The 25684-nt window shown below is 44.8% G+C and overlaps 1 protein-coding gene across 1 annotated transcript; it reads left to right on the top strand.

The window, feature by feature from the left end:
• Window positions 1-2006: 2006 nt before the first annotated feature.
• CHRNB3 (cholinergic receptor nicotinic beta 3 subunit) lies at window positions 2007-15540 on the top strand (the record flags this gene model as incomplete). Its single annotated transcript, XM_082608747.1, has 4 exons — window positions 2007-2048; window positions 11460-11569; window positions 12116-12998; window positions 15406-15540. Exons 1-4 carry the CDS (start codon window positions 2022-2024, stop codon window positions 15538-15540), a joined length of 1155 nt encoding a protein of 384 aa, XP_082464873.1. The 5' UTR covers window positions 2007-2021.
• Between the last annotated feature and the right edge of the window lie 10144 nt (window positions 15541-25684).

Genomic DNA, 25684 nt, shown 5'->3' with positions numbered 1-25684 from the left:
GAAAGGAGTTGTTGTTAGAACCTGGTTCTTGGCCAGGGAAGCTCTTCGTAAGGGAGGACTTCCCCAGGAGGAAGGGAGGGAACCAGTGGGGCATGTGGTAGGTGTTCTGTGAACATGTGCTGAACGTATGGAAAATGGCCTGGCTCTCCCTTCATTGGTTCATTCATTAAGTAGACATCAAATGAGCTCCAGCTGTGCCCGGCCCCTGTGCTAGGTGCTGGATGAACATCACCAAATAGCACAGATACTGTGCCTGCCATCGTGGAACCCGAGGGGAGGACAGACAGGGACAAATGCATGACAAATTGTGATCAGGGATATGAAGGGGCCAGACCAGGTGCAGTGATGGACAGTGCAAGCAGGCAGAGACCACCTCCATCAGGAAGGGGTCACGGGGCAAAATGTGGCTGTGGATGATCCTTCTGGGGTCAAGGTGTTGACCCCTTGATGAGAAAGCCCTGTAAGAAGGCAAAGCTCTGGGTAAAGTATAGAGTTTACTTTTAATTATTTTTTTCTTCCAGTTTTATTGGGATGTAACTGATATATAGCCCTGTGGAAATTTAGGAGGCACAACGTAATGATCTGACTTACATGCGTCATGAAAGCATTACCACAAGTTTAGTGACCATCCATCACCTCATACAGATACAACATTAAAGAAATAGAATGAGAGTCTACTTTGAGCGGTGCATTTGGGGAGGGAGCTGGGGTGGGTAAGGAGAATGTTTAGAGAGAACCCTTGTAGCCTCGACCCTACCTCTGCTGAACCAGGCTGTTTAGAAATACACGATGTCCCGCTGGAGAATGTGGGCCCAGCCGTCCCACCTCCCCAGTTAATTCGGGTCCCCTCATGTCTTACAGCTGCTGCAGGATTCAGGTCCATAGCAGAAGAAGAAGATGCGCTGCTCAGACATTTATTCCAAGGTTACCAGAAATGGGTTCGCCCTGTATTACAATCTAATGACACCATAAAAGTATATTTTGGGTTGAAAATATCTCAGCTGGTAGATGTGGTGAGTAATCTTCGGCCCTCAGCTGCAAAGAACATGCATTCCTTCACCCACTCCCGAGGCTAAAATTTGATTTTGTTTTCTTTCCCCATGTCTGCCATTTCAGTTTTAAAAATAAAACCTGCCCCCAAGAAGCCAGTGAAATGACCCGCGGAAAGAATGAGAATGTCATTTTCATTGCAACACTGCTGGTGGGTGTGGGTGGCGTGGAGGAGGGACTTTTTCCTCGGGGGTGGGGTGGGGGTGTGTGCCTGCGAGGAGGGCATCACCCTTGGCAGTTCTGCTGGAGCCACCACGGTGAGCATCAGGGCGAGGGGCAGGGCTGCCAGGGTGGGGCTGAGCCAGGGCTGGCAGGGCTGCTTGCAGGGAGGGACAGCAGATGGCGACAGCACCAGAGTGAGTGCCTGGGTGGCCCCATCCCCTCCCGGATCCCCTCAGGACCCCATACCTTTCCCTGACCCACCACACCTTAACATCCTCTACTCATTTTCCTGTCGGGCTCACATGTCTGCCATGATGTCCCTGGGGAGATCCATGAACTTCAACAACCCGGATTCTGCAGAATCATTCTGCCGTGGTCCCCAAAGTCGCAGAATAATCCTCCGCCATTGCCCGAGTCCTCCACGCCACGACAAGCGCACACACGCATCCTCCCCAGCTGACTCAACGCCCAGGATTCCTTCTAGAAAATCATGCAAAGCCCATCTCCCATTTAGCTAATACTTCATTCTACTTCCCACCCTTACCATGCCTTCGGTTATGCAATTTTATATAAATATCACTAGAGTGAACTACTACTTGCTCTAATGATTATTTTTCATTTTAAGCAAAATATGCATAATACTTTAGGGTCTCAATGTCATTTAACTGTTCTTCAGTTGAGAATCCTTTTCACTTTGGACCCCTCAAAGGTAAGACTCAGGAAGTCTCGGACAAAAAAAAAATTCCAATACACAGTTTCACTTAATTTGAATTTAATTTTCATTCTCTTAGGATGAAAAGAATCAGCTGATGACAACAAACGTGTGGCTCAAACAGGTAACTGTCAGTCCAAGGGCTGTAGCTCCCCCCTAACTGTTCCCATTCTTTTCTACTGAGAAAGGCTCCCGTTGAAAAAAAAAATTATTTTAAAGAGCATATTGAGTTCTTCAGAGAGATGTTTGGGAGTGTTTGGGGAAGGGTTTATTCTTTTGTGTTCTCTTCTGCACGAGTCAGAGGTCAGTCTGGAAGCTCGTAGGCAGACCTTGCTCTGTCTTCTTGCTTCTGGAGTGGGCAGGTAGGAGGGTGGCTCTGACACTGAGTCCAGGGCCCTGGTCCCTGGGCTACTTGGAGAAAGGGGGGAAAGTTTTCAGGGTGCAACTTATCCCCATTGAAGCTATCACAACTGGATAAGAAAATCAGGGATGTTAAATTCTCCCTCCTCCCGCCGATCCTCCCTGGGATGACCCTTCCCCTAATGTTGTTCCCTAGAAAGAGAAAATGGGGAATGACAGAGGCCACTCACCACCAACTTCAGAACAAGGTGAAGCCCAAGTCAAAATGATGAATCTCCGTTTTCCTAATATGACTAGAAAAGCATGTGAATTGTTTTCAGCTCCTAGCTTGGCCATAGCCTGTTTCTTGCTCTTTCTGGAGTGGCCAGGAAATAATTACCATTCAAGTTTGCATATGTCATGTAAAGGAGAAAATATTGGCACTTCTTTGATAGGAGGTGAGAAGGTTGATTTAATTGCTTATTTTTTATTTTTGTTAGCAATTATTGGGTTTTTTTATGGGATGTTGCCTCATCTCCCAGAGATTTAAAATCTTCCCAGTGGGGATATGTTAATTATCTCACTTAATTTTAATGTACAAACATAATATTTTTCACTTGTTAATGTTGAAATGAATTAGTTATCTATTCAGGTTTAGTAGACTTGTTCAGGTCTTTCTGCTAATCGTTTGTTTATAAGGAACAATGGATAAAAGAGACTGTAAGGACATTCCCTAGACTTCATCTGGTGTTATCAAATTTCTCCTACCCAAAAACTTTGATCAGAGTTGGATAATCATTATAAATTTTACTAGTTTCTAGTTCTCTGATTCTTTTCTTGGTAGGTATGTTAGTATGTTATGAAATGGATCTGCATATTTTTTTACTTGCAAATAAAAACGTCCAGGAGAAAATAATAAGCTAGGAATGTAGATATAAAAATACAATTTAGGGCCTCCCTGGTGGCGCAGTGGTTGAGAGTCCGCCTGCCGATGCAGGGGATACGGGTTCGTGCCCCGGTCTGGGAGGATCCCATATGCCGCGGAGCGGCTGGGCCCGTGAGCCGTGGCCGCTGGGCCTGCGCATCCGGAGCCTGTGCTCCGCAGCGGGAGAGGCCGCAGCAGTGAGAGGCCCGCATACCGCAAAAAGAAAAAAAAAAAAAAAATACAATTTAAATAAATGTATTTTTTGAGATACCTATCTCATTCCTCAGAACTTATCCCACTTTTGCACTTTCTAAAGTGGAATTTGGAGGTATTTTGAGTTCATAAAAATCAGTAAGAAGTCCTGTATTTGAGCTTTCAGGGAAGAGAAGAAAAACTTTTCTGTTAAAGTGTAAATAGGCTTGGGAATTTGGCAAAAATAAAACAAACGAACAGACTCTCACTGATTCACACAAACCTCCTCCAGCTGCCCCTTGAGGCTAAGCTCTTACACTTAAAACAGGGGTCCGGGACCCTTGGCCTTTGAGATAGTAAGGACTTCTCACTTTTCTTGAGATTTTGGAAATAGGGAGTCATTTCAGCCAAAGAGAACAACGTCAGACATGAAGGGAAGAAACCACTGCTCCTTGGTTTCTAGCTGTACTTTGGAAATGACCTCTCACGGTGGCCTGGTGAGAGCCTCCAGGGCAAGACAGAACCAACACCTAAAACCCCCCAACACCCAAAACAGAGCAAGAGAAATCTCCAGGGGGAGGTGGGGGCTTGCTAGCTGACACTTAGAAAAGCCAGCTGGGGACTTTGGTTCCCATGTCATTGAAGTAACGAGAGTAACATGGTTTCATTGCATTAATTTGCAATGGGTTGTCATGGCTCTTATCCATTTACATTTCTCAGCCTCTCTGAATTAGCAGAGCAGGTATCATTACCCCCGTTACCAGAGACTGAAGAGTCTGCCTCACCTGGCTGGAACCAGCTTTCCCCAGTTAGGGCCTTGTCTGCACATCCAGCTTCGCACAAAACATCAAGGCCTGTTTCTAAATTAGAGGACGATCCAAAATGGGAGAAACCACCGAGAATATTAGGAAACTATTCCACTCACACAGGTCGGATTTGGAGCAGGAATGTCACAATAGGTATTAGTCAATAAGGGCTATGTTGTGGTACAAACAATGTAGCAACAAAAAAGAAAGGAGAATCTATGGCCTGGGTGGCAGGCAGGGAAGGCTACATGGAAGAGGAGGCATTGGAACTCCACTGTAATGTTACTTTTATACATTTTTTGAAAGCTTTTTAAAACTAAAAAGGTAAAAGAAAGGACAGAAGAAAAGAGATGATAAAAAGAAGATAAAATTGATGTTTAAAAAAATACCATTAGTGTTTTACACAGATGTCAGTTTCAGAGTAGCCAACAGCAATACTGAGATTTATTGAGCACCTGCCAAGTGCCCAGTCACTCTGCCGCTGTGTCATGGGAATGAATGCATTCAGTTCTCACAGCCACCTCCTAAGACAGGCCTGTTATTATTCCCACCTTGCAGATGAGAAGACTGAGGATTGGAGGACTGGAGTGACTTGCCTCGGGTTACACAGTATTAGGTGCAGCCTGGCTTGTATAAAGAAACCATATTCTTCTTCAGATTGGAGGGAGCTGACGGGAGACGTCCGGCGCTCCTCTCAGGGCTGTCCCTGTAGAGTCCGGTTCCTAATCCTGGCCTTCTAAGGCTTCGATTCCTCAGCCTCTGGGACGTCTCATGGAGTTGGTCTAGAAAGACACGTGGGACAGGACGAGGCTAGGGTTCGCTCCATCTTCCATTCATTCCACAGGCTTTACTGAGGGGCTGCTAAGGGCCAGGTACTCTGCTAGATCCTGGACGTACAGAGCACAAAACAGCCCTGCTTCAAGGAGAGGATCTGGTGTTAGTTGTGTAAAAAATAACTACTGTAATATGCTAAACACCATAAGGAAAGTATATACATAAGGAACTGGGTCATTACAATAATGACAATGAAACAGGGAGTAAATCAGGGAAGGCTTCCAAGGGGAGGAGACGTTTAAACTGGCTCTCGCAGGATCAGTAGAAGTTCTACAAGCCATAAAAGTGGAGAAGTTGTGACCCACCTGAATAGGCTTCCCAATAACACGACTTCCCAAAGCTTTCACACCAGAGCAAACCTACAGGAAACTCTTTCCAATCACCCCTGTCTACCTCAGTCAAAATAAAGACAAAAGTGACCAAACCTTCCTCTTTTGTCATTGCCCTCTCAGACACTGAAAAGTGCTCCCTAGTTCATTTCCACAGAGAGAATAAAATTCTACCTACTTGGACCAAAAGCATGTCTCCTGATAGCATATGCAACTGAGATGCTTGGGTTTTTTGTTTGTTTGTTTGTTTACCCAATTCCTCTGCTGTATCTTCTATTTCCTTCATTCTCGTCTGATATATCTAGACATTTCTCTTCTATCCTCTCAACCACAGACCTTTACAAGCACAAATTTAGTGACATGCTGAAAAAGTCCTCTACGTGGAGCTATATATATATATTTTTTTTTATTGTGGTACGCGGGCCTCTCACTGTTGTGGCCTCTCCCGTTGCGGAGCACAGGCTCCGGACGCGCAGGCCCAGCGGCCATGGCTCACGGGCCCAGCCGCTCCGCGGCATGTGGGATCCTCCCTGCGCCAACAGGGAAGCCCCGTGGAGCTATTTTTATGTTACTGATTTTATTTTGCAAACTCATTTGTCTTCCTCCTTCATACTTCCAGAGAGTAATCAAGACCATATGAATCATAAATAGATTATTAACTCACTAAAACTCCGTGAGAAATACTTCCCTAGCTGCTCAGATTCTGCTTCGTCGTTGTCAACGTTAGGAAAACTGCACCGTAGGTACCCAAAAGGGGATGGAAGATGAAAATATCCCTTCTTTAATGACAGGAGGGTTGGCCCTTTGCCTAGATGTTATCGTGTGAATAATCACTCTGACGACAGATGTCAAGTATATTCACTCAACTAGCACTTCCTGAGCACCTACTACGTGCCAGGGATGGTGGAGGGCACTGGGCCTGCACCACTGGAGGCATACTCCAGTGAACCAGTAAGATTCACTGTCGCTGAGAGCCAGCTGCTATCCTAGCCCCATGACGACCCCAGGGGAAACAAAGCTTCCTTAATCTCTGCCCATGCCAACACCTTAGACGGGTGTTGTTTCTCCAACAACTGATCCCTGTTTTAGATCAACAAAAAGTTCAGAAACATGATGAAGGTCTCCTTGGATGAATCCCTGCAGCTGGCCAAGAAGCTGGTTTATTTCATAACAAACCCAAGGAAAGGACGGCCTTGCCGTAAGGTCTGGGCCACGTTCCCAAAGCCTTCCACAGCCTGTAATGGCACTTGTACGTCTAGGAATTTACCCCAGACCTCCCTCACCATCTTATTTTCCTTGCTTTTCTACAGCCTCACTCTGACCTTAGCAGAGGAGACCCGTGGGGTCTTCTGATTCACAGGGATTCAAGGAGGAATCCAAAGTCTCGCTGTATAAACTTGAGCAGGTCACTTCGCCTCTCTGACCCTCAGTCTCTTCATCTAGCAAATAGAGGCAATGCCTAGCTCACAGTGTCGCTGGGAGGTTAAAGGGGATTGTGTGCATGAATGTGACTCCTACATGGTCTGGCACGTAGTGGGGACTCAATACATGTCATTTCCTGGTGCCACCTTTGTAGGCTTTCTCATCCTTAATGACAAAGCCCATTTCTTGGCCTTGACAACTCATAGATATTATGGGAATATGAGACATATAATATGTCATGTTGCTGTCTTTAAAGTGAACCAACATTAATTCAGTTTTAGGAATTTCACACCTGACTTTGAGATAACTGAAGATCCCAAGGGTGTCCCAGAGGTTGCCCATCACCAGCAAGGAATATTTGTTCCTTACTCTCTTTTGGTCTTGGAATTAAGAATGACTAATTATGATAATAATATTTTTTCTAATTATTAAGAATAATTAGAAGAATTTATTTATTATAAAAAAGTCATGACTTATAGTTTAAAAAAGTCTTATGATTTAGGTTTAAATGAAATTTGGTAATAGCTCGACACGTATGGGTGATATTTCAGGTAATATATGTAAGAAAAGACAGTTTTAAGGGAATATATATGATATGGATTTGAAGTTGCACTTTTCAGAATTAAGAGAGCTAGACTGGGAGTATGTTTCCATTTTTTTTCTCAGCCAGAGATTAACTTTGGTATTTGGCCCTGACCTACCCTGCGCTCCCGTTTCCTATAATAACAAGCTCTCAAGCCCTTGACTGCTGCAAAGTGGAGCTGATGTTTGTACAGGGCTTTGGGAATCTTGGCCGGGACATGCACCATGAACACTGGATATTGTTTCTAATCTACTGCTTTAAGAAGGCAGAGACAGGAGATCAATCTCCAAATGCCTCCACGGTTTCAGAGAGAGCAGGGAAGTGACCAGAAAGCCTCGCAGCTCCTTAGAGAGCAGGACCGGGGATTTGGGCTCTGAATCCTCACCTTGACCCAGCTGACCCTAAGACGAGCAGTGGCCCTGGGGTGTGGGGCTCAGCCAGCATCATGGTGGACCACAACCCGCTGGGAATTCTGTGAGGTGCTCTGATGGGCACGTCGTGGGGAAGAGCGTCTCCAATTCCCCAGATCTAGCATCAGAAGGACCCCAAGATGGTGAGGAATGTCTCCCTTAACCCCGCAGAGGAGCACAGCTAGTAAAGAACAGTGCAGGGGTGGAACTCTAATTCAGAGCTGCCTCTCTCTTTGTCTCTCTCTCTCGGGTACCCCCAAGTAAGCGTCAATGACCACAAGTCCCACCTGCCCCTTTTCCTTGACTGGTCAAGAGCACACCCTGAATCCACTGGAGCTGTCTTTATATCCTCCTCGAGGATTGAGACGTGTCCCTCATTCATCCATCCACTCACGTCTGCTGTTCACCCTGGAACGGCGCCCACAGCAGACCTGCCCTCCGCAGCACCCACTGCCCCTTCCTACCCTCTGCTTCAGCTGCGATGTCGTCAAATCCGGACCTCCTTCCCTGACCACTCACTGTCCTGCATCTCCACACCCAAACGCGCCCTTCATGGCAATGACCACAGGGAGTGGTGATGGTTCGCCGGTTAGTTTACTCGTTCTTGTCTGAGGCAGCCCCAGGCTAGGAGGGCAAGGCGGCCCTGCTCAGTGCTGGTATAAGCCTCGCATATTTGTGGAATGAATTAATTCCCCCCAAACTGTGAGCCTCCTAAAGCACTGTCTCGGTGCTGTCTCTGGCCACAGCTGTTCATCTTGCTGTCCGGTGAGCGAGACAAATCTTTCTGACGGAACAGTCTCTCCCTCTGGGGCTTGGCCCACTTCCCTGAGCACAGTCTGTATGGCCGGTGTGCGTTTGCTGGGATGTGCCCCCAGAATGTGAGCTCCCCCACCTTCCTCCTTGGCTGTAGAGCCGGGCTTAGGCAAAGACGGGCAGTGCCTGTAGAAGAGAGAAGACTGAATTCCAGAAGCAGGCAATTTGATTTCCAGATCTTTAGGTTCCAAGCGGAAGAATTGTGGGTTTGGATTCACTAACTGTGCTCGCTTAACACTGATTTTTAAAGACGGAGCCAGAGTGTAAGAGCCGAGCTCCAGCCAGTCTGCCCGAGGGCATGTCTGTCCCCGGGGCTCATCGCCTGTGGGCCTGCAGCTCGCTCTCTGCTCAGGATCTACTTTTATATATAGAAATATACTTTCCATATATATAAAGAACTAAAAACTCAGTAATAAGAAAACGGACAACCCATTTGAAAAATGTGCAAAAGATTTAGCAACCACGTCACCAAATAAAATGTATGGATGGCAAGTAAGCACATGAAGAAATGCTCAACATCATTTAGTCATTAGGAAAATGCATAGTAAAAACCATAATGAGATACTACTTTACAACTATTATAATATAGTTAAACATTTAAATGTGACAATACCCAGTACTAGAGATGACGCCATACAGCTGGAATGCTCATGCATTGCTAGTGGGAATGCAAAATGATTCAGGCTCTCCGGTATGTATCATATTAAGTTAAACGTACACTTACTCTATGACCCAGCCATCCCACTCCTAGATACTTACCCAAGAGAAAAAAAAGAATGGTTTTCACCCAAAAAACTACAAAATGTTTATTGTGGCTATATTTATAATCATTAAAAACTGAAAAGAATCCAGATATTTTCCCTGGTGAATGGATACAAAGAATTGTGGTATATTCATACGGTGGAATACTTCTCACTAATATAAAAATGAACAAACTACTAATACAACCTAGAAGAATCCAAAATGTATTCTGATAAGTAAAAGAAGTCAGGATGGAATGGCTACCTATTGTATGATTCCATTATATGACATTCTGGAAAAGGCAAAATTATAGGATCAGGGCTTCCCTGGTGGCGCAGTGGTTGAGAGTCCGCCTGCCGATGCAGGGGACACGGGTTTGTGCCCCGGTCCGGGAGGATCCCACATGCCGCGGAGCGGCTGGGCCCGTGAGCCATGGCCGCTGAGCCTGCACATCTGGAGCCTGTGCTCCGCAACAGGAGAGGCCACAACAGTGAGAGGCCCGCGTACCGCAAAAAAAAAAAAAAAAAAAAAAATTATAGGATCAGAAAATAGATCAGTGGTTGCCAGGGACTGGGGATATGGGAGCGGTTGATTACAAAGGTGCAGCCCGAGGACAATTTGGGGGCAACAGAGCTAATCTGGTATCTTGATGGCATTAGTGATTATCCAACTGTTTGCCCGTAGAACTGTAGAGTGACTTTTATTGTAAGGAAAATTTTAAAATGTAAAAGTGAAAACAAACCAAAAATGCTGCTCTGAGTTCCCTTCAGCATTTCTGGGATTCAGGCTTGCTGCCGGTAGTAGAAATCTCCTTAAGAGGAGACAAATAATTCATAAGAAGGAAATTATATTTGCTTTTCAAAATGGGCAGAGGAAGGAAGAGAGAAGCTTGTGAGTACCAAGTAAGCATGATAAATGCTTTATTAGTTTGGGCTCTTAAGCTGTCAGTCTTCATATGCATGGTTTTCCATAAGTAGTCATGCAATTTTTTTTAATCCTTTACAGCGTAGCTTTTTAAAGACCCATATCTTTTAAAATTTGCTTTTCAAGGACTAAGCCTCACACATATTGCCTAAGAGAGGCGATGTCTCATCTGGTGTGTATAGTTCCATCTTTTTCCAGGCATCATGCATATTTCAATATTTTACCATCTAGTGAATCATCTATCTGCTGACTCCTGAATTTTTAATGACAAAGTTGGCATCACTGGGCTCCAGGAAGCCTCACACTGGGCATACCCTCCCAACTTCCTGAAATGTCATTTAATATTCTCCTGTATCATTCCTCAACTGTCCACATGACAGACAGTGGAATAATTAATTTTCAGGTCAGATTTCATAAGATTCTAGATCCTAAATCTTTTTAAGTCCACTTCTGCTGCAACTGGGTCATCCATACATCATCCTTCATAATTCAATCAATTAATGGTCAGTTTTGTTAATCTGGATCCACCAAACCCTGTAAAACATGCTAAATGATTCCATTCTATTACAAGGAAAAATACGCAAGCATCTGGAGGCTAACAACATTAGGAATATAATTTAAAACTGGGTTTGGTACTCACAAAATAAATTCAGATTAGAACTTAAAAGGAGATCCTTGGGAAATATTTTTTCATTGGATAAAAGTTATAATGTCCTCAAGAGTAGTCAGCAGGTACTGGAAGTTTCATATTAACATGCTGCATACATCTTTGTCCAAGACTCTTGACTGATATTCAAAATCATTTGTCTCAATACCATTATCATGAGATTACAATATCACTGGACCAACTCTCCTAGAATAAACTGAGTTAGAGCTATCTTTGCTTTTCTTTTGTTCCTTAGGAGAAAATAGGCTGAAAAAATAGGTCATGAATCAGTGGTGTTTGCTGCTGAGCCTCTAACTTGTGAGGTAGATACGGCAATTTTGGAAATCTCAGACTGGACAGGTATGAGAGTCTGGGCACCATCAAAGACCAGGTTGGCTCAAACTGTATCTTGACCTGCCCTGAGTCACAGATAGGGTCATAAGGTCTAAAGTAGATGAATTTCCCTTTTAAAATAAAACACTGGATTAGTAAATTAACATAAACTTGAAGATTCCAAACTCTAATACCTTGAACTTTCAGAACAAAATTACAGTCTATTAATTTCACACAGGCATGGACAGACCACAAATTACGCTGGAATCCAGATGAATATGGTGGAGTTCATTCAATTAAAGTTCCCTCAGAATCTCTCTGGCTTCCTGACATAGTTCTCTTTGAAAAGTAAGTATCACAGTAGAAAAGTGCACTGGTTGGATTAGGAGTAGAAATAGAAAAGCCTGGGCTTCCCTGGTGGCGCAGTGGTTGAGAATCTGCCTGCCAATGCAGGGGACGCAGGTTCGAGCCCTGGTCTGGGAGGATCCCACATGCCGTGGAGCAACTGGGCCCGTGAGCCACAACTCCTGAGCCTGTGCGTCTGGAGCCTGCGCTCCGCAACAAGAGAGGCCGCAATAGTGAGAGGCCTGCGCACCGCAATGAAGAGTGGCCCCTACTTGCCACAACTAGAGAAAGCCCCCGCACACAAACGAAGACCCAACACAGCAAAAATAAATAAATTAATTAATTTTTAAAAAAAGAAATAGAAAAGCCTGATTGTGCCAAAATAATTAAGAGAAAGGTACAACTTTAAGGAGAAAATTATTCCTTTCGGAAATATTGTTTGACCCTGTGGTAGGAAAGTCATAAAATACAAATAGTATGACGGTGGGAAAAACAAAAAAACAGTTAATATGTGTTCAACTAACCATCAGGTGAACCGTTTTTCGACAGCGCTGACGGACGGTTCGAAGGCTCGCTCATGACCAAGGCCATCGTGAAATCCGATGGGACCGTGGTGTGGACGCCTCCTGCCCGTTACAAAAGCTCCTGCACCATGGACGTCACCTTCTTCCCATTCGACAGGCAGAACTGCTCCATGAAGTTCGGATCCTGGACTTACGACGGGACCATGGTTGACCTCGTCCTGATCGACGAGAACGTGGACAGAAAGGACTTCTTCGACAACGGAGAGTGGGAGATCCTCAACGCCAAGGGCACTGCGGGGAGCAGGAGGGACGGCGCGTACCGGTACCCGTTCGTCACCTACTCCTTTGTGCTGCGCCGCCTGCCGCTATTCTACACCCTCTTCCTCATCATCCCCTGCCTGGGGCTGTCCTTTCTGACGGTGCTTGTCTTCTACTTGCCTTCTGACGAGGGGGAGAAGCTCTCCTTATCCACCTCCGTCTTGGTTTCCCTGACAGTGTTTCTCCTGGTGATTGAAGAGATCATCCCATCCTCCTCCAAGGTCATCCCGCTCATTGGCGAGTACCTCCTGTTCATCATGGTCTTCGTCACACTGTCCATCATCGTCACCGTGTTTGTCATCAACGTCCACCACAGATCTCCCTCCACTTACCACCCCATGGCCCCCTGGGTGAAGCGGCTATTTCTGCAAAAACTTCCTAAATTACTTTGCATGAAGGACCACGTGGATGGCTACTCTTTCCTGGATAAAGAGGAGAGTAAACCGGCAGTGAGAGGTAAAGTCCTCGAAAAAAGGAAACAAAAGCAGATGAGCGATGGAGAAAAGGTTCTGGTCGCTTTCCTGGAAAAGGCTGCGGATTCCATCAGATACATTTCCAGCCACGTGAAGAAAGAGCATTTCATCAGTCAGGTGAGGGGACCGCCGCAAGCCAGGACTGAGATTTTAACGTCTGTTTACAGCAAATGCGTACTTGTTTAAAATGTGACCTTATTAGCTCTCTGCTTGACACACGTAAAACTTAAAACAAGCCCTGACACAAAATAGAGACTTCAGTGTGGATTTTCAGGGAGAAGTTCACAAAAACAGAATGAGCAAAAGAGGAACAACTATAGATTAAGCACTATGTCTAATAAGTAGACTTAATTCTATCTAAAATAATTCAATTCTACATTTTAAGTTGGTTATCCTGGTCTCTGGTCATTTATCTCTCACTTTTAGTGGGATGATGGATATCTCTATTCAGCATATTTGGAAAAAAGAAAACAGAAAGAATCAATTTTTAAATTTATACAAAAACATGGTTTAACAATAGATATTTCGTTCACAGATTTAAACAGATTTATTTTTTAAAATGTGACGAGGGTGTGGATTTCAGACTCAAAACGGTCCTGCATGCAGATGCTACCCATGTTCCATATGACTCGAGAAAAGCTACTTAACCTGAACTTCAGTTTTCTGAACCCTCCCTTGAAGGGTTATTGTGAGGAATTAGTGACATCAAGTATAAAACATGCACTGTGTGCCCAGCGCACGCGGTCCCCTGATTATGTAAGCAGTCAATAAATGTTAATCTTCATCTTTCTTCTCCTGTCTTCCCTCCCTCCTCTACATGGTCCTTCCCCCGTGGAAGGAAAATATTATTTGACATATAAATACTCAGCACAGGGCTTCCCTGGTGGTGCAGTGGTTGAGAGTCTGCCTGCCGATGCAGGGGGCACGGGTTCGTGCCCCGGTCTGGGAAGATCCCACATGCTGTGGAGCGGCTGGGCCCGTGAGCCATGGCCGCTGAGCCTGTGTGTCCGGAGTCTGTGCTCCGCAAGGGGAGAGGCCACAGCAGTGAGAGGCCCGCGAACCACACACACAAAAAAGAAAATACTCAGCACAAAAACAGGTCTGTTGCTTAAAACGAGTTAATAATTACACCAGTTTATAGGGTTCAATTATTTTACTCTAAAATCAGTAAAAATTAGTGCCAAGATCCTGATCTCATAAACAGACTTATGAAAGAATAGGGTTTTTTAGAAATATCCTCTACTTTTCATGTAGACACTGCCTAGTATCTCTCCTCTCTTACACATTGTCATTTTTTTCATCCACTGAAAAATTTTTTAAACAACACTAGAAAAAATGCTGCTATAGAAAAAACATTACAGCTATCCTTAAGGGTTTTTTGTTTGTTTCTTTCTTTATATCTTTTAGAAATTCTTTTTTTAATTTTATTTTGATTGAAGTATAGTTGATTCACAATGTTGTGTTAATTTCTGCTGTACAGCAAAGTGACTCAGTTATACATACATATACATTCTTTTTCATATTCTTTTCCATTATGGTTTATTACAGTATATTGAATATAGTTCCTGGTGCCTTTTAGAAATTCTAATACAAAGATTTAAATAGCTTTTCTAAAAATTATAAAAATAACACATGATCAGTATAGGGAATTCGGAAAATACAAAACATTTAAGATGATTCACATTGTTAATAATCCCCCACTTAACTTTGAAACTTTTAACATTTTCATCTGTCTTCTTCGTGGTTTTCCCCAAGGTTTTATTTCTAAACCTCTATGTGCACAAAATACATTCAAGTTCTGCATCAGCTTCTATGTTCCTTCTAGAACGGCAGGCATCCTGCTTGGTGCCATCTTTACCAAATCCCCACGTACTGGAAATGGGACACTTATTTTCCCTTGAAAGATTGCTGGCCCCATCTCTGAGGCTCCCCCCAACCCCCGCCGACCCTGCAGCTTGTCCTGCTCTGACCTTGCCCTCACTGGCCACTGCCCAGTCTCCCCAGCCTCCCTTCCTCCAGAGGGACTTGGTCTCCTCTCTCCCTCACCAGTTCCTGTCATCTCCTCCAGGAGTGTCCATTGTAGACCCACCCACCTGGGGAGTGGAGGAAAAGAGGTCCTGAGTCAAGTGACCGCAAAAATTCTTAATTTATAAATTTGTGATTTATTTCCTATGTCATATCAGGAAGCATCACAGTAAGAGATGCTGGTTTTTTATTTAGGTAAAAAATCAGGCTTTTCCCATTTCAATCAGTAACGTTTACAAACGCGTTAATGATTCTGCTCTTTCTATTTTACATCCTCAACGGTGATGAAAGTGTTTTCCCATGAACTTGAATTATGGGCTGTTTACTTGGGCACCGTCAGTGAGGTCCCAGGAAGCCTATATTGCAGGGGATGTGTCAGGTGCATTTGGAAAACTGCAGGGCTGTAAATCTGAATAGGACTCTTCCTGAAGTCCCTTGAAATGAATTCAGAACAGCTGCCCAGCATCCTGAATGGGAGGCGTCTTTTTCTCTTTTGCAGGTGGTGCAAGACTGGAAGTTCGCAGCTCAAGTTCTCGACCGGATCTTTCTCTGGCTCTTCCTGATCGCGTCTGTCACTGGCTCAGTTCTGATTTTCACCCCTGCTTTGAAGATGTGGCTACACAGTTACCATTAGGAAGAAGTCTCCAGAGCAATCTAAACCACACACATAAAGACAGAATTATACCCTAGAACTGACATCCAGCCCCCATGTGTATACAGCATCCAGGCGCACGTGCTTATCAGGAGGCCCCGAGTGTAGACGTCATCTTGTGTCATCCTCAGGGAGGTTGAACCTTGGTTGCCGTGAGAGTGAGTTGGGTTTACATCAGGCAGACCCTCCTCAGACCCCTGCCTTGGCTTCTGCAGACATTCAGGGAGGAATCGTGTGTCCAGCCCTGAGGTCACGAGCCAAGACACACTAGGACTGTGGCAATGGCCCACGAAGAGTTCCAGGAGGAGGTGTGGGAAGCAGGTCTTTTCCTAGAAAACTGAAATTCTGAACATGCTCTGATAATGACTTTTCTTTTTTTTGGTTTTGTTTTTTTTTTTGCGGTACACGGGCCTCTCACTGTTGTGGCCTCTTCCGTTGCGGAGCACAGGCTCCGGACGCGCAGGCTCAGCAGCCATGGCTCACGGGCCCAGCCGCTCCGTGGCATGTGGGATCCTCCCGGACCGGGGCATGAACCCGTGTCCCCTGCATCGGCAGGCGGACCCTCAACCACTGCGCCACCAGGGAAGCCCCTCCCCTTTCTTTTTGAAATTTCTAACAGAAGGGTTTTAGTATCCCTAGCTGTCTTCCATATTTATTAACTTATTAACTTGTCTCTCATACTTCTTATTTCTTCAACTCTTTCCATTGTCAGTTTGATGTTACAGCTGAGTAATTTGCTTTTCAGTTATTGTTTAGTCTTCTATTCAGCCCACCTACCCAGGTGGGGGATTGGTTTGTCTGTGGATAAATCACGTATTTGATTTCCAACAACTCGAATTCTTCTTTTTGGATGTCATACCCTCTGGAATATATATTAGGAGAATAGTTACTTTAAAGTCTTCTTCTAAGGACTTCCCTGGTGGCGCAGTGGTTAAGAGTCCGCCTGCCAATGCAGCTGACACAGGTTCGAGCCCTGGTCCGGGAAGATCCCACATGCCGCAGAGCAACTAAGCCCGTGCGCCACAACTACTGAGCCCACGAGCCACAACTACTGAGCCCGAGTGCTGCAACTATGGAAGCCTGCACACCTAAAGCCCATGCTCTGCAACAAGAGAAGCCACCGCAGTGAGAAGCCCGTGCACCACAACAAAGAGTAGCCCCCATCACTGCAACTAGAGAAAGCCCACATGCAGCAATGAAGACCCAATGCAACCAAAAAAAAAAAAAGTCTTTAAAAAAAGCCTTCTTCTACTGTCTGCAATAACAATTTTTCTGTAGCAGTTAATTCTTCTGCTGATTTTTGATGCTTTTTGTGGTCATTTTATTCAAATGTTTGGTGAGTTTTGATATTGTTTACTCTCCTGACAGTGAAAACCATTTCTAATTACAGGAAACCTAGCTTCAGTCACTTTCCTTTACTGTCTTGTGTCCAAGCAAGCATTTCTCTAGGGTGTGCATGTAGTTCATCTTCTACATTTGGGACACCCCTTCCTTCACGGTAGCTGTAAGTGATCTCGAGCACTGCCCTAATTCTCCTATCTGGTGCCCACTCTAGTTCTCCACGTGTCAGAATGACCACATCAGTGGGGACAGACTGCAGAAGCCACTGTGAGGGTGGAGAACCACAGCAGCTGCTCCTCCACCCTTCACTCATCTCCTCATATAGAATCTTAGGGTTACGGTGGGGTTTGCTAGAAAAAAATAATTTCTTTGGTGGTCCCAACTCTCCTGCATGGGACCACAAATTCCACTGCTCTGTTAGATTTTTCCATAAATCTGTTCTCATCTGTCCTACATATTTCAGCCATCCCCACCGATCCAGTCTATGAAGATACCTCAGCCAACTTTCCAGTACTCCTATGGATTCGTTTTCGTTTCACATTTCTTCTGAAATATCAGTAGGAAGAAGAAGAAGGAAACACATCAGCCAGTCACTTACACTAAACCTTTTTTCTAAATCCCAACCCCTATAGACATGTTCAATTGTCGATGGCAAACGGACACTGAAAAATCACCCAGAGTGGGATCACACCATGAGAAGAGTGAGGTCTATTTTAAGGACTGAATGATCTTGACTTTGCAGCCTGGTAGGTGCTGGACATGGGTGGGGACTAGAAAGATGATTCTGCTGGGAATAGAATTGTGAATTTATTGGCCAAAAAAAAGTGAGGCGTGTCTTGAAGGTAATGATCCACATGTGTTGTCAGACATGGCAGGAGGACCACATCCACTCTCGTGGGGCTCTTCACGCCTGGCTGTTTCCGTCTCCTGGACCTTTGTTGAAGTCTCCAAACTGCCCTACCTGCTTCCAAGCAGATCGCCATCCTGTTCGCACCAACCAGCTCTTCTCCTTCATACCTGTCTCTCCTTCCCTGTGCCCTTGACCCCTCCTCCTGGAAATGCTTCCTTTAATTACCCTCCTGTCTTGTGCGGCTTCCTTATACAAAGTACCCAGATCTGCTCTATTCTTAGAACAAAGCACAGAACCGTAGTGAACAGAAATGATAGAATTTTTTCAAATAGCCTGGACTGTTTTTAAGATTTATCCCATTTGAATCACCCTCAAAAGAAATTCTAAATTCAAAAAAAGAAAAATGAAAAGAAAAGAAATCATATTCATATATTTTAGGTATTTAAATAATATTTAATGTGGTCAATGTATTTGTTTTCAATAGATACCAAATTTTGTTCTATAGAATTGTATTTTTATGTGCTATGTGCTTACATTATGGAACAATGGGGCTCCTCGTATGGTCCACATAGTCATTACTTTTCTGCATATTTTGCTGAATTTTTAAAGGGAGGCAACATGGCAAAGCAGAAACCAGGGCACTAGGACTCTTGGGTTCTAAACCAGCCATTACCTAGCTGTGTGAACTGTGGGGTCTTCAGTGAGTCACTTGTCATCTCTGGGCTTTAGTTTCCTGGTCAACAGCAAGAGGTTATGACTCCAGAGGTTATGCCTTTGAAGACCTCTCCTGCCCTCAAATTCTATACTTTAGAGATTAAATACTGAAACTTTCACAATTTTAAACCACACAACTTGTAATTGTAACTTTGTTCCTTTGGGAAAACATAATCTGCTTTATTGCTGCTTTAGGACAGGATTTGCTGGACTACACTGTGATGAAAATCAAGGATTCCCTGTCTTAAATCCCTGACGGGATTATGGACTCAAAGGGCAAATCACTGTTCTTTTTATTGAGAACACTGTTGACTTAACTCATTACTTAACTTTGTTTAGCTCATTAGTTTGCTGGGTAAATGGCAGTACTAATCTTGGAAAGATGCATTTCGAGTTGAATTCAATTTTAAATTATGAAAAATGCCACGTGAAACACTTTCCACGTCAAGCCTCTTTCTGACCAGACACAAATACAGCAAAGGTCAAGCATTTCTATGTGTGCACAAAGCTTAAGCCTCGTCCCAGCTAGACTGGGAGGGGATAACGGTCTCAAGTGTGGGAAAGGATAAACATTTATATAGCAGGATAACCCCAAGGAGTAACTACAAAACCTAACTTTAAAGCAAAGCAATTTTACATTCAAATGTTTAGCAAGACAAATCTGCGGGCAAAATATTCCAGCTAACTCCAACCAGTGGATGTTGGAGGACCCATACAACTTTGCATCCCACAAGTGAGCGCGCAGGACGCACATGCGGGCACACACACAGGTGTGGAACACACACATGTGGGCACACACAGGTGAGAGCTGCCCTCAGTTGTTCTCACCCTTCAGCTCCCTGCTCACACGCCCCTCCTCATGAAGTCCTCACGGAACACGCAGCCCCCACGGATCCCCTGTCTCTGCGAGCCTGTGGTGTTTTCAGTCTCTGATATATATGTAGTTTAGAACATAATTGTTCTCTATTGCTTTGTTCTGTGAATTTTATTTTCTCAGCTATACTGTAGCATATCCACCATTACATCCCCAACAGCATCTAAGAGAGTTGAGTACGTGGTCAAAGCTTAAATCATATTTGTTTGTTAATTAAACCAGTATCACAAAGTTTGGATTGGGTTATTTGTCTAAAATGAGGACAAATTTGTATTCTTGCTCAGTTCCATCCAATATTTCCAACTCTGTGTGTTCACATGTAATTTTAAGTATGTCCCTTAAAGAACCATTTTCTTACATTAAAAGAATTCTAAAATACTATGATCACACTTAGAAGAATCAATAACTCCATTTTCAAGTTTCCCCGACTATCTCAAGAATAGCCTAAATTAAGAGATAGCTTGTCTAAAGTAGGATTCAATCCATAGTGCTATGCCTCTTAAATCTATTTTAATTTCTTTCTTGTCACTAACTTGTTGAAAGGAGGAGATCAGTTTTCCCCAAGAATGTCTCATTTTTAGGTTGTCTCATTACTTGCTTCTGGTGTCATTTAGCTTGTCCCCCTGTGTCCTGTATTTCCTGTAAATTGGAAGTTACAACTATAATCTAGTTCAATATTGTTGGCAGAATACGTCGTAGATGGTGGTGTGTAGTTTCTATTTACCATACAAGGGGACATGCTATCGGGCTATCTCGTCATTAGTGTTAAGACTGATCCCTGGATTAAGGTGATCTGTCCACCTTAATCCACTGGTAATTTTAGAAGTGTAGCCTGTGGCCATAACACACAGCAAAGTTACAGAGACTCTTACCTGTGACCTTGGTCCTTTTAAAAATGGTCTCTAACTAGCCACATTAGAACACTGTAGTTTCCAAAGAGTAATATCTTTATGCTGGGATGGATTTTTTTGGTTGTGTCATAATTCTTTCTTGGAAACACCTACTATTATGTATTAATGTGAATTTGTTTACTTAATAGCCATGGTGACTACCATTTATGTTTAACCTGACATATACTCGTTCTTTGTATTAAGACTTTCTGTTCAGTGTGTCAATAAACTAGTAGCGAAACTATAAGTAACGTTATTTCTTTGGTTCATAGACAATCTTAGTTTTAGGCAAACTCGCCGAGAGCCGCAGTATATCCACTGGTATGCACTGTCACACCCCCCCGGGCAGGCAGGAGAGTGGTGGTAAGGCAGAGCAGCCTGGCCTGCTGCAGGAGTAGACGTGCCCCTGGACACTCAGGGGTGATCTCCGCCAGGCCAGAAGAGTGCAACATCCACAGGGAGGTCAGAGGGAAGAGTACACATTGTGAAGATTGACTCAGGCAATCCTCCAAACAGCCCTGGGTGGAAAGCACTATCAACATCCACGTTGACAGATGGAGGTCCTCTCCACCTGCAAAACTCTATTCTCAGGGGAAAACACAGTGGGGAAGGAGCCTTACTGTTTCTTCAGGAGGATGGGTGCTTCTGCACCAAGGACCCAGTGAGGGTGCGATGTGTGAGGTGTGTGGTGGGTGTGATACGGGTGGCGTGGGTGGTGGGCTTGGTGTGTGGTGTGTGTGTGTAATGTGTGTGGTGTATGGTGTGTGTAGAGGGTGTGGAGTGTGTGGTGAGTGTGGTGTGTGCTGGGTGTGGTGTGTGGCTGCCCTCAACAAGCCCACAGAGTGTGGGTCTTCACAGGCCTGTGCTCCAAACTGACCACCCTTGAGAGGGTCAGGCTTTCCTCTGGGAGTCATGGGTATCTTGTTTGGGACAATTCTACACCGACCTGCCCCTCACACTGCAGGAGGCTTACACCCCTAGCCCCAGACCGTAAGTGACAAGAGCACCCCAGTCATTGTGACAACCCAAAATACCCTTTTAGACGTTTCCAGACACCAGCTGGAAATTGTGTGTGTGTGTGTGTGTGCGTGTGTGTAAGGGGTACAATAGCAGCTCTGGCTGAAAACTGATGCTGCTGCTAAAGAGTTCAGATGACAGTTCCCAAGTCAAAAGTGGGGATGGGGCTTCCCTGGTGGCGCAGTGGTTGAGAGTCCGGGGAGACGGGTTCATGCCCCGGTCCGGGAGGATCCCACGTGCCACGGAGCGGCTGGGCCCATGAGTCATGGCCACTGAGCCTGCGCGTCTCCGTATCGGGAGAGGCCACGACAGTGAGAGGCCTGCATACCGCAAAAAAAAAAAAAAAAAGTGGGGATGGGCGAGGGGAGATGCCCCTGTTCTTATCTCGCTGCGCCCTCACTACACCCAAGAGGCACACCCTAGGCTTCGGGGGAGGTTGGGGCCAATGGGACAGCCCGTGTAGACCTCTCTAGGCCCTCAGATGGAGCTCCGTGGTCCCGGGGTCCACCTCCTTCCCCCGCCCTGACCCCAGCACTTCCCTGCCCCTGACTCTGCCCGTCCTGCCTGACCTTGCCGGACAGAAGGGATCAAGCCCTGGTTTGTTTAGCCAAAAGCTGCCAACTCATAGCCCTGCAGGCAGGTTTTTTTGTTTAGCTGACACCGAGACTTTATTTTCGCTTCTTAATTTAGTTGCCACGTTTTCAAACTGGGAGATTCTGTATAAAAAGCTGGATTTTCAGTGTATCTTGAAAAATCAGAAGATCAAGCACCCAAGCCCACATTCAGCATGATGGCAAGGGCCCGGGGCCCAGTGGGGGGCAAATCAGCCTCTCTGCAGTGAGCAGACCCTGCATGACGGGCCCCTCTTTGGCCAGTCTCTTGGCCACTCTGACCTGGGACTTATATTCCCAAGAATGTCTGCAGTTCAACTCAGCAATGACTGATCTCGTTCTGAAGACTCACATATAGCCCACAAAAGTTATTTGTATCCCCTACCCCGGCTAAAATAAACGTTGACACTAATAGTCCTGACCTTCCTAAACTAAGAGAGCATTTGCTGCTTCAGCTCTCTAACCTGGTTTACATTTAGAAGCTTTTTTCCTTCTGATTACTGACAGTGAAAGGTGCTTTCCCTGGCCTTTGGGAGGACATGGGGATGGGAAGGGAGGAGATGGGCCAAATCACTTGATTTTCTGTGTTTTTCGATTCCCATCTCACGAGAGAGACTAAATTATCCAGGGGCACGGAAATGGTTTAAGAGTCAGGAGACGTGGGTTTCAGAGTTGAATTTGTTAACTACGTGATCACAGGCAAGCCACTCTACCTCTTGAGATTAAAAAAAGAGTTGCGCTACATAATCTATGAGTTCCGTTCCATCTCTCAAATTCATTGATTCTACAGACCTGATACACAAAGACATCTCCATGCTGTGATGCCCCTTTTATTCAAAGGCTTATTTCTTTAAAAGATATGTTGTTAGTTTGTCACTGCCTCCGAGGATCACCAAGCAACTTCTGGAAAGCTGGGCTGGGAAGGCTGATGTCCGTTCATGCACAAAAGAATATGCTAAGAAGTCAGGATCCTGGCTGGGAGCACTTTCCTCTCATCTTCCTGTTCTGCAGTTCTTAAAATTCTTATTTTTATATCTGATAAGGGGTTAATATCCAGTATATATAGAACACCTACAAGTCAACAACAAGAAAACAAATAACCCAATCTTAAAAAGGGCAAAGGACTTGAATACACATTTCTCCAAAGAAGATATACAAGTGGCCAATAAATACATGAAAAGATGCTCACCATCACTCATCGTTAGGGAAAAGCAAATCAAAACCACAAGATATTATCTTACACCCATTAGGATGGCTACCATCAAAAAACTAACACGGGACTTCCCTGGTGGCGCAGTGGTTAAGAGTCCGTCTGCCGATGCAGGGGACACGGGTTCGTGCCCCGGTCCGGGAGGATCCCACATGCCGCGGAGCGGCTGGGCCCGTGAGCCATGGCCGCCGAGCCTGTGTGTCCGGAGCCTGTGCTCCACAACGGGAGAGGCCACAACAGTGAGAGGCCTGCGTACCGCAAAACAAACAAACACACAAACAAAAAAACTAATATGTGTTGATGAGGGTGTGGAGAGAATGAAGCCCCAGCTCACTGTTAGGGAGAAGTAAAATGGTGCAGCTGCGGTGGGAAACAGTGTGACAGTTCCTCAAAAAAATTAAAAAGTTATTGCTTAATGGGTTCAGAGTTTCAGTTTTGCAAGATGAAAAGTGTTCCGGGGACGGATGGTACTGATGATTGTACAACGATGTGAATATACTTAATACCACTGAACCATACACTTAAAAAGGGTTACGATGGTACATTTTGTTATGTGTATTTACCACTCTGAAAACTTTTAAACAATGACTTGAAATACTGATTTGGCTTAATAGAAAAAAAAGTATCAAGAAACAAGCAACCCTCTGTAAAGACAGATAAAATAGAGGTGCTGCAATCACATGACATGAAGAGAGTAAAAATACTTTAAAACAGAGTAACTTGTGCCTGGGGCACTACCACTGGCCTTAAGCTCCAGGATGAGGTAGACAAGGAAGAATTAGCACATGGTCATGAGACAGGTTGGGATCTGGGACCTGGGACCCTTTGCTGCAGGGCTTGCACCTGGACAAACGTCTCCTTGAGCAAAAAAATACAAAGAAACTATAAGGGAGTAAAAATAACTGCGTATATATGCAGTTGGGGCAAATTATGGACAACAAGATACAAAAAGACCAAAAAAACCCCAACTGCCACTTCCGATGAGCTGGGAGCAAGAGCAGGGTCCTGCGCATGCCCCCTGCACACAACCCCACCTAAGGGGTGGGCAGACCGCCTAAGCCCCGCCTCCTGCCCAACCCCTGGACACACCCCTACCCTCACCCCATGTAAGGAGCTAGCTCGCCCCCTCCGTGAGTGAGCAAGGGAAGCTGCTACTTGTTTTCCTTCCTTTTGCTCCTGCCGCCCCAGGAGCCCCAATAAAGCCTTGCCTGAGTTTCTTGTCTGGCCTCTTATCAGTTTCTATTGATTAAGGGAAGGTCAAGAACCTTGGTCCATATCAGTAATAGAAGTTGTAGGGTATCAACACAATGGAGGTTATGCTACCACAAAAATTATACTTCAAGACTGCGTAACATCTCGGAGAAATGCTGCTGACATGATATTGAGAAAATAGCAAAATACGAAACCGAAAGGTAAAACTGAGGTGTCAAATTCTGTGTGCCTTTAGACAAGGACTAGAACGGAAAAGGCAAAGTGAAATTAGTTCCTGTGTTAGGGTAGATTTTTTTTTCTACTTTAAAATGCATCTTTAAAACTGTTACAGTAAGTGTATACAAAAAATAAGAAGATAATAAACGAGGGTTGAATAAAACAGAATAGCCAAGGTTCTCCCTCTCAGAAAAGAAATTGCTCTAAAAGGTACAAGATCACCATTTCCTACAGAAGAAACACTTTTATTTTCAGTCTCAGTTTCAAAGAGCAAATGGAAACTGCTGATGAGAAGAGACACCTTTTGGACCCACGGCAAAGGTTGCTTCAGGTCTGTCTGGCCAGACCTCGTCATGCTTTATTTTCATTGCTCTGGTTACATTCCCCACATGATACCTGGTCCTGGAGATCTCTGTGTTTATGACTTTTCCTACAAAGCTCCAGGTGCATGGATAGAACCTATTTCTGGGACTGTGGCAATGTCACCACTCAAGTCACTTGCCAGATGAATGATAATTAAATATGGGGGGTGGGGGAGGGAAAGACTGGGAGTTTGGGGTTAGCAGATGCAAACTAGTATATATAGGATGGATAAACGACAAGGTCCTACTGTGTGGCACAGGGAACTATATTCAGTATCCTGTGATAAACCAAAATGGAAAGAATATGAAGAAGAATGCATGTATATGTATAACTGAGTCACTTGGCTGTACAGCAGAAATTAACACAGCATTGTAAATCAACTATACTTCAATAGGATTTTTTAAAAGGGGAGTCAATACAGCCTGTTGGTTAGACTGACTACCTGCTGTTACTTTTTTACCAAATAATGTATCAAATAATGCTGCTCTACATCATAGAGATGTGCAGGAGAAAGCAAGCATACACAGGTTCACAGGCGCTGCAGAGGTCAGCAAGTCCAAGGTCCAGAGTTTCATGTCTGGCAGGCGTCATTATACTGAGAAGCTCATAAACTGGAGAAGCAAAAGAACCTCTTAGCGTGGCTTGACTTTGATTCCACGGTTTGCTGTTCTGTGGGTTGGTCACGTCCCTGGAAGCCAAACGTGTACAGACAAGAGAAGCCTGCAGGTGCTGCCAGCTCTGGGCTCCAGTGTCAGGTCCCAGACACTGGGATCATAAAGTACTGCTCTGTGCCCCCAGGGAGGGCATCCAGGCTCCAGGTTGGCAATA

This window comes from Mesoplodon mirus, assembly GCF_964341445.2.
Source record: "Mesoplodon mirus genome assembly, chromosome: 20".
In the NCBI taxonomy this organism is placed as follows: Eukaryota; Metazoa; Chordata; class Mammalia; order Artiodactyla; family Ziphiidae; genus Mesoplodon; species Mesoplodon mirus.
This window is presented reverse-complemented; position numbering and strand designations above follow the sequence as displayed.